This window comes from Haemaphysalis longicornis, unplaced genomic scaffold, assembly GCF_048455015.1.
Source record: "Haemaphysalis longicornis isolate Haplotype H1 unplaced genomic scaffold, Haemaphysalis longicornis Haplotype H1 scaffold_7, whole genome shotgun sequence".
Taxonomy (NCBI): Eukaryota; Metazoa; Arthropoda; class Arachnida; order Ixodida; family Ixodidae; genus Haemaphysalis; species Haemaphysalis longicornis.
In genome coordinates, this window is record NW_027526422.1 from 139,065,946 (window position 1) to 139,081,697 (window position 15,752).

At 48.2% G+C, this 15,752-nt stretch overlaps 2 protein-coding genes across 5 annotated transcripts in view; one reads left to right on the forward strand and one right to left on the reverse strand.

The window, feature by feature from the left end:
* The window catches only part of LOC144147061 (uncharacterized), a 429,195-nt gene that overhangs the window by 405,922 nt on the left and 7,521 nt on the right, over positions 1 to 15,752 (forward strand). For all 4 annotated transcript variants that reach the window (XM_077679096.1, XM_077679095.1, XM_077679098.1 and 1 more), the window contains one exon: positions 14,265 to 14,435. In XM_077679096.1, coding sequence (XP_077535222.1) covers positions 14,265 to 14,435 — 171 coding nt within the window. The remainder of the gene's footprint in view (positions 1 to 14,264; positions 14,436 to 15,752) is intronic.
* Positions 1,658 to 5,691, reverse strand: LOC144144787 (uncharacterized). Its single transcript, XM_077676292.1, has 3 exons — positions 3,847 to 5,691; positions 2,203 to 2,961; positions 1,658 to 1,666 (listed from the first exon to the last, which is right to left on the reverse strand). Exons 1-3 carry the CDS (start codon positions 5,689 to 5,691, stop codon positions 1,658 to 1,660), a joined length of 2,613 nt encoding a protein of 870 aa, XP_077532418.1.

The following is a 15,752-nucleotide window of genomic DNA, read 5'->3' on the forward strand; positions in this document are numbered from 1 at the left end:
AGCCGACGAAGAGTTGAAGTAACACATATATACAGTATATATAGGGTAAGCAAACGTTACATGACTCGCACAAAGGCGACAGCACCCTTTTCACTCGGTGCTTCCGAAGAGACTGGTGCCGAAGAGAAGCCGCCGAGGAATGCCGACGATGAGAGCCTCCGGGCTTCTTTTATAGCCCGGGAAGTTCGTTGGGGCCCCGAGAAGTTCAAATAGCTCCAATCAGAGCTCTCGCTGCCTGAAGTTTGAATTCCGACGAATGGTAGCGAAGCGGTGAGTCAGCTGCGCCGCCGATGGGGAAAGGAAGGGCGCCGCCACCGCCGTCTGCGTGACCTCGCCTCCGGGCGTAGCGACATGCCCTTGTTTGGTCGTTCTCCGATGCGGGATTCGGCCGCGCCGCAGCGTTCTGGGATGCGGGATTCGGCTGCGCCGCAGCGTTCCGAGATGCAGGATTCGGCCGCGCCGCAGCGACGAAAGGGAGAGGCGTGACTCAGCCTCGCTGTCGGCGCGTCGCCTCGTGCAACGCCTGTGGGCCAGGCGCTCTGGCACAACAGCACCCCCGCCGCCAGACAATGCGCCGTGAAGACGAGCTGCCTCCACGTGGCTCGGATGCTGGGCGCGCTCGTTCGCCAGGCTCATCCAGGTACACCTCCAGTGCCCCAGGAAAAGGGCGGCTCCACCAAGTTCCTCTCCATGAACGGGTACCGCCCGCCAGGTCCGGATCACAGGTACCTCGCCGTGCTGCCAGGTGTCTCGAACAGCTTCGTCCGGCTCTTCTGTTCTGTCCTCGGCCCCGGTGCTCATCGTTCTGGAGCTTGCAAATAACCGACCGACAACAGGCAACACCAAGCGCACGCAAGCACCCTCTGTCATCTGTCAGAACACCAGACTCTGAAACGTGACAAACTGTCCTAGCTAAGTGTCTATCCCCTAATTTGGACCCTCTACACCAAGAGACCCATGCGGGACGTAAAACTCTTAAAAGAAGAACTCACACTAAGTGTCAAACGTAACACACGACATTAAATGATAACTAAGGTTGATTACTTGAAATCACGCGGTACGGAAATAATCAACTGAGGCAGCAAATGAGGGCAATAATTTTGCTCCCATCTACCTGCTAAGATAAAAGCTGCTCACGAAGAGGCGAAATGAAAGACACGGGGAGGATGAACGCAGCCTTACTTAGAACGCACGGCTTAGTGCGTCTGCGTTAGCGTTCAACTTTCCTTTCTTGTAGCGAAGGACAAGATTGTGCTGCTGGAGTATCATACTCCACCTTAGCAAACGACCGCTTTTAGATGACATGTTATGTAGCCAGGTTAGCGGGCAATTATCAGTTTGCACAATAAACTGGGAACCGGCTACATAGCACGCCAGCTTCTGTACTGCCCACACGACGCAGCCACATTCCTTTTCGGATGTACTGTACGCCTCTTCCCTGGAAGTTATTTTGCGGCTTAAATACAAAACTGGTCGTTCCCGGCCATTCGCATCCTCTTGGCATAGTACAGCTCCCATGCCACGATCGCTCGCATCGCACTGAATCACGAAACCCTTCGAAAAGTCGGGGGCCATGAGGACTGGCTCCTCGCTCAGTGCTCGTTTGAGCGTTAGAAACGCGTCCTCCTTCTTGGTGTCCCATACCACCTTTACTGGCTCAGTCTTTCTGACAGCGTCAGTTAAAGGACTAGCCAGTGTGGAGTAATCTCTCACATAATGCTGGTAATATCCAGCCAAACCCAAAAAAGCCCGTATCTAGGACTTAGTCGTTGGTCGGCGATAGTTTAGAACCGCGGCTTCTTTGATTTCCGACGGTCTGCGTCGGCCGCGCCCCACTACATGTCCTAGGTACGTCACTTCGGCGCAACCTAGGTGACATTTCGACGGTTTGACTGTTAGGCCGGCTTCTTTGAGCCTGCTCAGCACGACTCGTAAGTGTCCTACATGCTCCTCCCATGTGTTCGAAAAGATGGCGACATCATCGAGGTAAGGGAGCGCGTACTCTGACAGGCCGGGAAGTACATGATTCATTAGTTTCGAAAAGCAATACGGCGCGTTCTTGAGACCGAAGCTACACATGACGGGACGGAATGTTCCGAAAGGGGAAACGAACGCAGCGTATCTGCTGGCACGCTCAGAGAGGGGCACTTGCCAATAGCCTCGTACGAGGTCTAGTGTGGAAATGTAATTCGCCTTGGATACGGTCTCCACCCGCTCCTCGAGGTTCGGAGTCGGATACGTCTGGTCTCGGGTTATCGCGTTGAGGCGCCGGTAATCGACGCACGGCCTGGGGTCCTTTCCAGGTACTTGAACTAGTATTAGAGGGGAGGTGCAATCGCTCTCACTCGGGACAATGACCCCAAGGTCACACATGCACTTGATCTCGTCCGCCATAATCTGTTTCTGTACGGGAGAACATCGGTACGGCTTGCTACGAACCGGCTCGTCCCGCGTTAACTCAATGTCATGCTCGATTAGCGTAGTCTTTCCAGGCCGATCAGAGAAAACATCCTCAAACTCGAAAATTATCTTCTCCAAGTCCTTCTTTTGCGCATCGCTTAGAGAGGGTTCTAACCTCACTTGCTCCCGCAAGAGATCCGAAGTGCCTTCCTTCAGGTCCGCAGAGGTCAGAATATCTGCGCCTTCCCCATCCTCGGCATTCAAAGCTATGTTCACCACAGCATGACGCTGAATGTAGGGTTTCATCAAATTGATGTGGTAGATTTTGTTCTGCCGTTTGCCTAGCTTCACTTCGTAGTTTGTGTCAGATAGCTTCGACACTACTTTTGCTGGCCCCTCCCAATGAACTTCTAGCTTATTTTTCTTCGAAGGGCGCAGCAGCATCACTAGGTTACCCACTTCGAACGCACGCTTCCTAGCCGACTTGTCGTAGTACGCCTTCGACAATGCTTGTGCCGCCTTCATGTGGCTCTCAACAAGGTCTTTACTTTTCCCGAGCCTCTGCAGTAGATTAAGAACGTACTCCACCACGTTTGGATCCTCACTGTAACCTTCCCAAGACTCGCGCAGCATTCGCAGCGGGGTTCTGAGACTCCGGCCGTACACCAGCTCCGCAGGGCTAAACCCCGTACTTTCGTGTGGAGCAGACCTCAAAGCGAACATAGCGGCAGGTACGCATGCTTCCCAATCGCGTTTTCGCTCAAAGCAGAGGGCTCGCAGTATTCGCTTTAACACTGAGTGCATTCGCTCCACTGGGTTGGATTGCGGGTGATAGATAGAGCTGTGCACCACTTTGATCCCGCACCTTTCAAAAAAAGTCGAGTTTAGGCAGCTAGTGAAGACACTACCGTTGTCGGACTGAATTTCAGCAGGAAATCCGACACGAGCGAATATTGAAAGGAGCGCGTCAACCACTTGAGGAAAATTGAGCTCTCTGAGTGGCACAGCTTCCGGGAACTTTGTCGCGACACAAAGGGCCGTTAGAATGTACCTACAACCATTCTCGGACTCGGGCAGAGGCCCAACAATGTCGATCACCAGCCGACGGAATGGTTCAGTTACGACTGGTACCAACTTCATAGGCGCCTTCCACTTATCCGTACTCTTGCCGACCCTTTGGCATGTGCCGCAAGAGCGCACAAAGCCTTCGATGTCTTTCCAGCATTTAGGCCAGTAGTACTCTAGCGCAAGTCGAGCTTTTGTCTTTTTCAGACCTAGGTGCCCTGCCCACGCGTTTTCGTGCGCTAGTTCCAGTAGCTGACGGCGATACTTTTCCGGGATCAAAAGCTGCTCGTACTTCTGACCCTTTGCATCCGTGTAACTGCGGTACCACAAGCCGGACTTCTCATGAAATGAAACGTTATTTTTCTTTGCGCCCCGTTTCACGTTCTCCAGCAAGGCTTTTATCGAGCTATCATTTTGCTGTTCTCGAATGAACGTTGCTCGATCCACCTTGATTAACTCCTGCCAGCTGTCGGAGACTGGGGACAACGTATCGTTCGCCTCACACGGCGCCGCCGCTTTGGTTTCTCCGCCGAAAGGGGTGACGCAATCCGCTTCGGCCGCTGGCGGTTCAACCAACCTATCGCGAGAGTGTGCGGTCGGCTCGCAGCTCTGGCTACATTTCTCCCCCGCCTTTACCGTTTCGCTCGCTGGAGTAGTGTCAAGTTCCTGGGAGAGCTTCCGCGCCTGCGATCTCGTGAGTGCCATGCACGCCAAACTGGTAAAGAACGATTTTCCCTGTTCTTTGAGCAGTTGCTCCGAGCTATTAGAGAAAAGATAAGGAAAATGCTCAGGGAGCGCTGCGGACACGGCCGCCTCGGTGTTAAGCTTACCAAAACCGCCTTCAATGACGACCCTCGCAATCGGCAAGCAAACGCTCTGCTCCTCGGCAACTTGCCTTATCCACGCGCATTCTCCTGTGCAGTCGTTTGGAGAAACTAGTGACGGGTGGACTACGTCCATAGTTGCTGCGGAGTCTCGGAGTGCTCTGCACTTCTTGCCGTTCACGTTTATCTCCTGCATATAGGGCTCGAGCAACCGCATGTTCTTTTCGGTTTCTCGGATCGTAGCGAATGTAACCTTCTGTTTACAGTTTGCCGCGATGTGCCCTTCCTTTTTGCAGTTGTAGCAGATTATCTGCTTCCGCGACTCAAATGCCCGGGCGGCATCCGCGCGCTGCTTAGCATCGCTGTTCGATTTTCGAGACTCATCTATGCCTTCCCCAACCGCTTCTTTCGTAGGAGGTGAGTCTTTTCGAAAACTGCTACGCGCTAGCTGTTTCCCTTCCTCAGGCTTCTCCCTAAAAGCATCCTTACCGTCCGCTTTTTCAATGCGCACCGCCTTATAATGCAACTTTCGGCTGGTGTAGTACTCCTCAGCTAACTCTGCTGCCTTGTTAAGCTTTACTTCTTGGAGCTTATCCTGCAGCCACAACCTGACGTCGTCTTCGACGCAGCGGTAGAATTGCTCAAGCGCTATGCACTCAACCACTTTGTCGCGGTCGTCATAGGCTTCCTCACCTTTGAGCCACTCAATTAGGTCAGCCTTCAGACGAAATGCGAAGTCTATATGCGACTCATTGCCCTTTTTCGCAAACCGAAACCTCTGCCGGAAAGCCTCAGGCGACAACCTGTATTTCCTCAAAAGAGCCTCTTTGACCTCGACGTAGCTCTCAAAGGCCTCCTTCGACAGGCACGTTATCACGTCCGATGCCTCTCCAGGAAGCAGGGTTAACAAGTTTTGCGCCCACAGAGACCGTTCGATATCGTTTCGCTCACAAACGTGCTCAAACTTAACGAGGTATTTCGCCATGTCCTCGCTAATAACGAACGGAGGCAGTTGGTCCCGAATTCTCGGACCGTTCGCAGGAGCCGTTGGAGAAGCTACGCTAGGCGCCGGCGAGCTCTGCCGGAACTCTAACCGCTTCAACTCGAACTGCCTTACGGCTTCCCGTTCCTGCCTTTCGGCCTCCTCCCTGTGTTCCTGTCTTTCCGCCTCCTCGCGCTCACGGCGCTCTTTCTTATCGGCTTCCTCGCGCTCACGGCGCTCTTTAGCCTCCTCGCGCTCACGGCGCTCTTTGAATTCAGCCCTGGCCTCATTGACTTCCTCAGCCGTTACGTTCTCCTTCCGCAAGACCTCAAGAATTGCTTGCTTCCGTTTCGCACGGCCTAAGTCAAGGCCCAGCTCCTCGCAAATTTCGATGACTTCCTTCACTCTAAGGTCCTCCATCGTTTGCACTGGCCTCTTGCTGCTTACCCGCTTTAGAATTCCCTTGCCATTCCTGTACTATCGAGCTACTAGTAAGGCACGCGCAAGTAATTCTCTACGCTCTTTTGTTTACCTCTCGGCACAAGCTTTGGTTTCAAAACACTTTCTCTAGGCTTGAAACACTCAAAGCTATACACAGTGCTTTACACAGCCCTTCTCTAAACTACTATAACCTGTGCTAGAGAAGTCTGGTGAACTGAGAGAAAACGTCGAGCGCTTACCACACCAGGTAGTAGCCGTTGCCGGTCGATCCCGCAGCTGCCATCCACTGTTGCGACTGGCCACCCGAGCGCAGTAACCGGTGTAGCGATGTTGCCTTGCTCCGTCCGCTATCGACGCGGCGCAGAGCAGAGCGACGAAGTTCTCGAGCCGACGAAGAGTTAAAGTAACATTTATATACAGTATATACAGGGTAAGCAAACGTTACATGACTCGCAGAAAGGCGACAGCACCCTTTTCACTCGGTGCTTCCGAAGAGACTGGTGCCGGAGAGAAGCCGCCGAGGAATGCCGACGATGAGAGCCTCCGGGCTTTTTCTTTTCTTTTATAGCCCGGCAAGTTCGTTGGGGCCCCGAGAAGTTCAAATAGCTCCAATCAGAGCTCTCGCTGCCTGAAGTTTGAATTCCGACGAATGGTAGCGAAGCGGTGAGTCAGCTAGCTTCACCGCCGATGGGGAAAGGGAGGGCGCCGCCACCGCCGTCTGCGTGACCTCGCCTCCGGGCGTAGCGACATGCCCTTGTTTGGTCGTTCTCCGATGCGGGATTCGGCCGCGCCGCAGCGTTCTGGGATGCGGAATTCGGCCGCGCCGCAGCGTTCCGAGATGCAGGATTCGGCCGCGCCGCAGCGACGAAAGGGAGAGGCGTGACTCAGCCTCGCTGTCGGCGCGTCGCCTCGTGCAACGCCTGTGGGCCAGGCGCTCTGGCACAACACTTTATAGGGGAGTAAAATCCTGGACATTAGCATACTCTCTTCGCTTTCGACGTCACAGGCTGGTGGACTACCTATACAGCTGCTGGCAATTCCGCTCTTTAACAGCTCGTGGGTGGAAATAATAAAGATTCGTAGAAAGGTTTCCGTTTTGTTAGAAAGCTATTATGGTTTCACCAAATCGATATAGTGCAAGCTTGGCAAGAGAAGCTGAAATATGAGATGGCGCCCTATTTTCGACTTCATAAATTCACCGTGAACTGTGAATTAGCCGGAAGCTTTGTCTCATTGGCTTTCAGTTTTTGTCGCATCCTTCCGGTTTACGAAGCAGCTGTGCGTGCTTACGTCAATTTGACGTTTAATGACGCTTACTGGCACCAGTTCTGAAGTGTGTTTCTCTCTACTTAAAGCCTATAATAATGGAAAACTATACGAAATTAAGCGACCGTCACAACATAGGCCTGTGCTTGCTTTCCAACACCAAAATGGCTTGTATATCACGCACTCTCTGTGATTGCCTGGGAAGACTTTACGTAATATAAAATACTTGACGGTAACGTTTCTGCCGCAACACACTGGCAACGACAACGTGCGTAAAAGTTACGTAACAGCTTGGAAATGCCAGATGCTGTTGCCGTGAAATAAGGCAAGAAATCTCACCGGCCCTGAGCGCCCTGAAATCCCTGCGAATTCGCAGCAGGCACAGTTTCGCACTGCACGCTGTTTGAAACAGATTTATAGCGACAAAATATTAGCCTTGACACTTTCCAAGTAACCGATGACGGCGCCTAAAAATATCGCCTGTACTTTGTTGCTGTGTTTTGCAATAAAATAGCCATCTTTTGGTTGGCAAACGCTAACATACGAGGGCAGTATGAACCTTCCTACTAAAGAGAACTCAACGCATAGCAATTGTTCATACTCCTCTTAGTAATCTAGATGGTCACATGACCGAATTCAAGAAACTATATTATATAAAACTGACTGTTGTATTCATTAGTGCACTGATTGAGTAACACTTTGACAAATCAATGAATCCGCAGCATCGGTACGAGCGGCGTTATCAGGCGTAGCGTTCCCCATTTCTGACGACGCCATGCAAATACGGGCATGGACGTCTTTTTTCTGTAATCACTCCATTAACTTGTAACAAAGCAGCCGACTATAGCGTGGCAGCGCTGCCGGCGAGAAAGGTGACAACGCAACAAAGCTTGCCTTGAAGCAGAGAGCTCAATTTACTGTGAACTCTTGTTAAGCGGAACCTCTTGGGACCTGGAAAATGCGTTCCCGTTATCATGAGTTTTGTTTACAGAGAGAATAGATTCTTCATCGTACAATCCACTTCATGCAGCTTTGTCCCGACGCTGCGGGCGTGCGCGCAATTGGTCTCTGTGGACACGGATCCCGGTATGCGACATCTAGTCTGTGACGAGAGCAGACCAGCGAATCTCTTTTTGCAAACTATGGTTCTGGATTAAGAAAATTGTCAATAGTCAACTCACTCATTCCTCAATAAAATACAGTGGGAACTTCGAGTTATTTGCTTGATATAAATGACCTGATACTTCCTTGTCCTAGCACTAACAGCCGCTTTTTCGGAATGGCATCAACCATTTCGATAGGATGTCCAGAAATAATTCGGAACATTCTTCTCGTTGGAAGACACTTTCTCCGTAGGCAAACTACTAAGCACCTATCTAAATCTTTGTGGTCAGCCGATCCTGGTATTTTCCATTCAGGACCAAAGCGTGACGCTTCGAAAGCCTCCGCCGATTGTCCTTGTCTTGTATTATTCTAGTCAGAATACTCTTGGGGACTGCGTACTTCGTCGCAAGCGCCGTTTTTTTTTTTTTTTTTTTTTTTGAAGCGGCGATCTTCGAAGTCGTTGATTACTTTCACCTTCCTGGACAACTCAAGAGAATTTGCGGTCGTTTCTGCGCTGACATCATATGGTGGTTTGGCGACGAAATGTCGCATACGACACCGCACAAAATCAGAAACCACCGCACCAAGTCAGAGACAGCGCCCAAAGACAGAGAAAATCATAAACCACCAGACACCGAAACCGGAAAATGTTTGGGACGAGTGGGGAGGGGGGAGGTGCGAACAGTGATGCGTACAGCGATTGCGCTATGCTTGCCCAAATAGTTGCGGTTTCGAGTCTGTGTTCGGTTCTGTTCACGCGGTGGTCGGAAAATTTGTGTTCCGATTAACGATTTTTTTTATTTACATTGCAATAATACCAATCCAAGCAATTGCAAAGCGTTTGTTCCATTTAAACAATAGGTACGTTTGACCGATTTCTTTTTATTGAGATTCTACTGTATTACTAAAAGCGATTAAAAGAAAGAAATAAAGAAACCGAAAGAGAGAAAGGGTGAAAAAGATTCCTTATGTTTTTTAGCTCAACAGCTGCTTTTAGCTCGCTTTTGGGCCAATGTGACTTCATCGCCTTGACATATTGAGTGTAATTTTAACCTGAAGAAATGTGTTTCACTTCCCAGCGTCACCTGCCGTCCTAAATTTTTATAATACATGCCAAGTGTTTTATATCTTTTTTGCGCACTATTGGAGATCTTGGTTGGAATTTATGATCTAAGCCTCAAATTACGCTGCACATTGTCATAGCTGTACGTGCATAACGCCACGGATTGCTTACGTTTTGCTTACGCAAAAAACATGGCGAATTCACCGTCAATTTATGAAGTCGATAATTGGGCACAAGGACTGGGTCAGAAAAAGAACTTGTCATCAGTCTATGAATTAACCAATCTTCTGCATTTTAGAAATTAGTGTACTAGGTGCTGGTGGGGGGTGTTGGTGAAAGGCTCAAACTGCTCGGCGTTTTCGAAAAGTTGCGTTTACAGTCTACGGTACCCATTCCTCAGAAGCATTGCAGGATATGGCACAGGGTTACTGATGAACAAAGGTGCTGGCCGTAAGCAAAGAGTGACACTAGGGCGACGAGGTTGGCGCCCCGAAGATGGGATAATTGCGATGATAACTGGAGCGTCCACTATAATTGTTTCGGAGGCCTTGAATAAGGAGCTCATGACGACAGTGGACTTCGTGGAAAAAACGACGACCCTGCGGCAGTCATTACTGTGCTAACAGTTTACTTGCGTGGGTACCTGGGATACGTTGGCTGGATGGGCGACCTTTGACGAGCTTGGAAGCCATGCTATAAATGCCAATTGCATCAACGTCACTTCTGGGGCCTAAATTAAAGTTAGAATATACATGACACGTTATATTGAGATGGTTTCAACCAGTTGAATTAGGTCTTCCTCCGGCACTTCGGCACTGACGGTGAGAAACCGGCCAGTGCGTCTAAAAGACTTGGTAAAATTGCTGGAAAAGTACCCGCCTACTTTTTCGTAGCAGCATAGAACCTATACGATCAGGCCGACCTCTCGGTGTTTTCTTCCAATAAATTAAGTTGCCGTCTCTCTTGGTCGTTCTATGTATGGGCCTGTGTTAAGTGAACAAAATGTTCGTACAGTATGCCCATCCAAAGAATACACACACAATCAGCTTTAAAAAAGAAGGACGTTCACGGACGATGATAAGTTCGTGCTTTTGTGGACAGCATTGCGGCGCGTCTTGAATGTATCAGGGGAGGGGGGATGCTGTTCACTATGAGGAAGTGTGATCAGTGAAAAGAGCGTGATGTATGCAGAACTGAGTTTCAGCTGTACAGGACACCCCAGGAGAGCGATATGAAAACGGGGCGAGAAATGCACAAAAGCATGGCTTATGTTTTTAATTACCAATTTGATGTTATTTTGTTTGTTTTCCACACGCAAAACACACTCGCACCAATTAAGTGAGCAGCGCTTGTGTAGGTAGGGTGGGCGAAGCCAATTAGATTGGATTTGCCCACAGAGAAAACTAGAGGAATACATCATAGTTTATCATTGCGAAGAGGCTTAATTCGATTTTTTTATGACTCTAATATAAGACGTGTTTCCGTGGTGGGAGGGGACCACAGCTCCTGTGTGAAAATTGCGGTGAATTACGGATCGAGTTAGTCCCAATTAGGTTTCGGAAGAATGCAAAATTTATAATTGCCTGGTCTGGGCGCGCTATTTGTTATTGCTCTCAAATCGGGCTGACTACGTCTTGCTTCGAGAGCTGTAAATCATCGTTAGCTGAATTCTCGACAAGCCATGTGGTGAAAGCTATCCAGCTTTTTATGCGTGGATTAGTGGTGGCATTGAACCATTCAAGGAGTAGAAGGTCTGGGTTATATTTTCTTAGGTACCACATTCTTCGAAAAAGCGACATTGTCGTAGTTACTAATTTCCCGCCTAGAAAATGGCTGCCGCAGCAAGGCGTGTAATTACTAACGGACACATGAGTGATCCGATCGGATTTGACCGTGCTTCGGTACCGTAACACGAGAATTTTCTACCAGCTGTGCTCTCTTTTTTTACTGCATGGAAGATTGCGCTCAACTATGACACTATAAAGACGTACACGCTGGGACCGCTGTAGAAAAGTTGCTGTGATTTTTGTTCTTCCTATCTTTGTGGCGCACACGCACAGTTGAGGGCTTGAACAAGCATCGGCAGCTATGCGGGTCAATGTTCCCGCTTTATGAAATTCACAACTATCAATTGCAAACGCAGACGTTGTAGAATAGAGCCTGTCATGTGAACGTTAACGTGATAGCCCATCAGTATAACCAGTGAACGCAAGGAACGGAGAATCCTGATTTTCTGTGGCGTGTGCCAGTGTTCGTGCTGAAGTAATTCAGGCTCTAAGCAGAAGAAAGAAAAGGGATTACCCATACGCGTACATGGTGTAGCACAAAGTAGGTGGACGAAGTTTGGGCGATTCAAGGAAGATAAACTGAGGAAAAACGCAATTCAAATGAAACGCTGCGGAAAAGATGTTGTTAAAGGGTATCACCAGGCTTTCGCCTTCGAACCACGTAAGGAGACTTAAGTGCACAAAGGAATTTCGCGGTCTTGCTCTGCTGGGCAGCGGATAACCGGACGTTGACTTAAACGTCAAGTTCGTCTAGTGGTGGAAATAGCTTGGGACATGTCCCACGAAGAAAGTCAATTCCCATTCGAGGTATTAATAGAATATTAAGTGCTGCTTTGTTAGGGGGTTCCATGTTGCTGCACAGGATGCTGTTGCTTCCTTCTGATTGCTGGCAAGGCTTCAGCAAGCCTATGCGCTTCTTTCTGATACAAGCTAAAAGCATGAAACGATGTATAGATAGTTTCTTTAGGTCACGATTATTTATTAACGTCATCGAGCCTGCCAAATAAAGATTCTTGGCCATATTTTAATAGAGGAGTTCGTCTTTTGTAAACATCCCAAGCATTCACCTGGACGACCCAGTGTCGACGTACTGGCCAGTGCCACTAGTGAGTTCAGTGAGCATTCCAGGTTGAATTGTGGGGTCCGATGTTCTTACGGACAAATTACCATTTTATACCCAGGGCACCCAGTCGGAAAAAGTGTGTGGGAAAGCATTCCTGGTTGTGCAGCTTTTTAATAATGCTGGTAACCCGGTGGAGGGGGCCAAGAACGAGGAGTTGTAATTCAATCGTTTTCGAAAGTAAAGTGTCCCTCTTTGTTGTGTAAGCATGACCATATGATGGATACGCAACATAAAATTGCCGAAAATAAAAGAAGCCTATTTTTGGCCATGATCGTGCTGTCCTGTGCAATGGGCAAAATGTCGGGAGATTTGGGAGAAGGCCGTTATTGCATAGTGAGACTGCAGTCTTGATCTCGGTTTACACGATGACGATATGAACTCGCTGAGAATGTGAATACCTCTCCCGCTGTAAGGAAAATGGTAGACTGCATATATTGTTCTTGAATGAGTGTGCACCAGAAAAATCGTTTTAGAGCAGAGTGCTTGCAGTGAGAGTTTTGGTCCTGAATGACAATTACCGATGCTTTAAGATCATATGTGGTGAGGAATAAAATTTAGGCCTGCTATCTCCTGTTGAAGCGTCCCGCAGTGCTTTTGAAGGACTGTCGCGGATTGCTATGAGTCAATTTCCCGGCCACCATGTACCAAGGAATTAAGGGCCTTCTGTTTGATTCAGACTGAAAGGATGATGTTATTGAGAGGCCTTCAGCGACTTTCGATATTCGACCTCGTAAGAGTGGGCGTTGAGATCCCCGAAGGGAGATAAGGGGCCGATAGGGGATAATTCGGGCAGGGTGTGGTATTTTTGGTACGGAGAGTCGATTCTGTGGTGTCCCTGTTGCCTGCTAAATTTTCTCCTGGTGCTTTTATTCCTCAACGAGATTGGGGAAAGATGAAGATGCAAACAAAAGGATTTCCTTTGCGGTTCCTTGGTAGTAGATGAGCGGGGTTGCATGAGGACCTTTTAGCTTAAAATGGCGTGTAGCATAGCGCAGATAGTATTCATGTACATCATGCACAGATACCTCGTGCGATAGGGTTGACTGCGTAAGAAACACAGGCCCTTTCTAAGGACCTAAACAATGCAGGTGGTGTGCGATTTATTCGAGCTGTGTATACATTTATCTCACGGCGCGGCTTTGTTGACAATATCAGCATGAGTGAATATTGCCGCATCTCAATTACAACCACTTACATATACAGGCGGAGTCACGAATCAGGGTACTGGTTAGGACGTATTATCAGGGATTACATATTTGGCTTCGCTGAAAGTTGAGCTGCCTTGGAGGCATCAACGCTGATACCGGCAGTGTTTTGGTTGACCCCGAGTTTAGTGCGCAACATGCTCAACAACATGTGGCTATTACTTTGTTAAATAAGGTTAGCGAAAGCTCAGAGTCTGGTTGTTGCCAAGCGGGACCTGATCTGGCTGATCGCGCCATTTTAAGCGATCTTTGTATAGAGATTTATCCTAGAGAAAATCCTGGCATGTAGGCGGTGGAGCTTGCTTAGATTGGGCTAAACAATTCGTTTAGCCGTGGATTGTCTTTGTCGTGCAGGGCTACGAGTGCGTTGTGGTCGCTGGAATGCTGCTGCGAAGCAATATGCTTCTAAAATGCCCGAATTTACTTTGGGAACGTCATCAGACCCCGCACAAATTTTTCAGAGCCATAATCCTAAAGCATCGGGCCTCGCCTCCCCGGCGCACGAGAAGGAACATCTTTCGCAAAATTCTTAACACATGAACACATTTTCGTCATCGCAGGGTGCTACCGCCGATGCGCCAATAAAGCAGGAAAAGCTTAACACGCGCAAAACAGACCAATTTCGCATATCCTAATGCAAGCTGTAAATGTGGTAGGGAATACCCCAGGCTTGATTTCGAAAGAAATTAGGACCTGTCTGTTGCCTTTTGTGTTACGAGGTGTGTCTTAGTGGTTGACATATTCGCGACCATTACGATTGCCCAAAGTAATGCAAATGTTTACTCCCACTGCTGGCATACTAACTCTTACGTTACATGTCAGCAGCAGTACCACTAAGCGTTCAATGCAATGGCCCTCGTAGCACATCCACCCTTCAGCTGCATAGTGCTTGACTGCTTGGGAAATTTTTTTTAACTTTCTCACAGTTACCACCCTGTTAGGACGGCATGTACGGCATGTAACCAACATTGCGGTAATTTTTACCCTTCTCTTGCCTTTTGTAGGTCTACAGAATGAGACAGAACCCACGAGGCCGGTGCATCATCATCAACAACGTCAACTTCGACGGCCCTTTAGAAGACAGGGAGGGATCCGAGCTTGATGCTGACTGTATGAAGACCCTTTTCACGCAACTCCACTTCAATGTCACCGTCGCATCCAACCTCACACGCGATGTAAGCACATACACAACGCTATGGTTTTAAACTACGCAATTTGTATGCTAGACTAGCGGTAGTACACGGCGATGCCCCCCGTGGGCAACTATACTAATGACACTAATGGGCATGGCGCCTGTTATTTCTTGCCACAATTATGTAGTTCACCATGAAGTCGTACACAATTAGGAACTCCCGCGTTCTGTCAATACATTGGCTCCTACTGGGGCAGGAAAGGCTGGAGCTCATATTTTATTGGAACTCTCCCAAAACAATCTGTCCCAAGATGATGCGCTCGAATTACGCTTACCCTTAGGGGTGTTATCTCAGTTGGTATGAACGGTGCTCATCAACCCAAATGTAAAGACAAATAACATCGGCTGCTACTGGGAGGCGCAGGGTTGCAGACACTCCCAAGGCATGGCGAGAGCGATTCAAACGCGGAAAAATTGAATTGAATGCCGCGTAAATAGGGGTGTAAGCTAAAAAAACCTCTCGCCTTTTTATACGCATATTGCCACAAAATACTGAAATTCGTTTGTGGACAACTGTAACGCAGGTATTAGCAAGTAAACAATGGATATACGAACTATTTAGTTATTGAGTAATTTGTTGAAACACGTAATTTTCCGAAAAATGTTTGTTCCTATACGGTAGGTGTTTTTAACTCCCTCCCGGCTGGAATTTGTAAATGTCAAAGCATTGGTTAGCTGCTACAGCAAACTCAGAATGTGCTACTGAAGTTTGAAGCTGTTTAAATCACCAGTTTGGCTAGCCGTTTATATCACCTGCTAGTTATTTGCGGTTCGACTGATGGGTTATTTAGAGAAAAGTTTGTTTCGCCCTTCTTACCGGCGTCACAGGAGGAAATCCTTAAAATTTTTTTTGTGTATTTGTCTTGTAATGTTACTTGCAAAAACCAATTGGATACATCGTTGATTGCTTGATTGTTTGATTGAATGATTGATTGATTGATTGATTGATTTTGTAATGTGACGTTACTTGAAAAACCTATTGGATACATCATTTATTTATTGCTTGATTGATTGATTGATTGGTTGCTTGCTTGCTTGATTGATTGATTGATTGATTGATTGATTGATTGATTGATTGATTGATTGATTGATTGATTGATTGATTGATTGATTGATTGATTGATTGATTGATTGATTGATTGATTGATTGATTGATTGATTGATTGATTGATTGATTGTGCGGTTTAACGAGCCGACGTATAACTGGCGACAAGGCACGCTATAGTGGAAGGCTCTCAATTATTTCTGACCACCTGGGAATATTTAACGTGCGCTGAAACCTCCAACACACGGAAGTTTT

Coding starts and splice junctions, on each gene's coding strand:
- LOC144144787 (XM_077676292.1), bottom strand. CDS start 5,691: ATGGAGGACCTTAGAGTGAAGGAAGTCATCGAAATTTGCGAGGAGCTG. Junction 2,962..3,846: donor TAAAAGCCTTGCTGGAGAAC/GTGAAACGGGGC, acceptor AATCTACTGCAG/AGGCTCGGGAAAAGTAAAGA.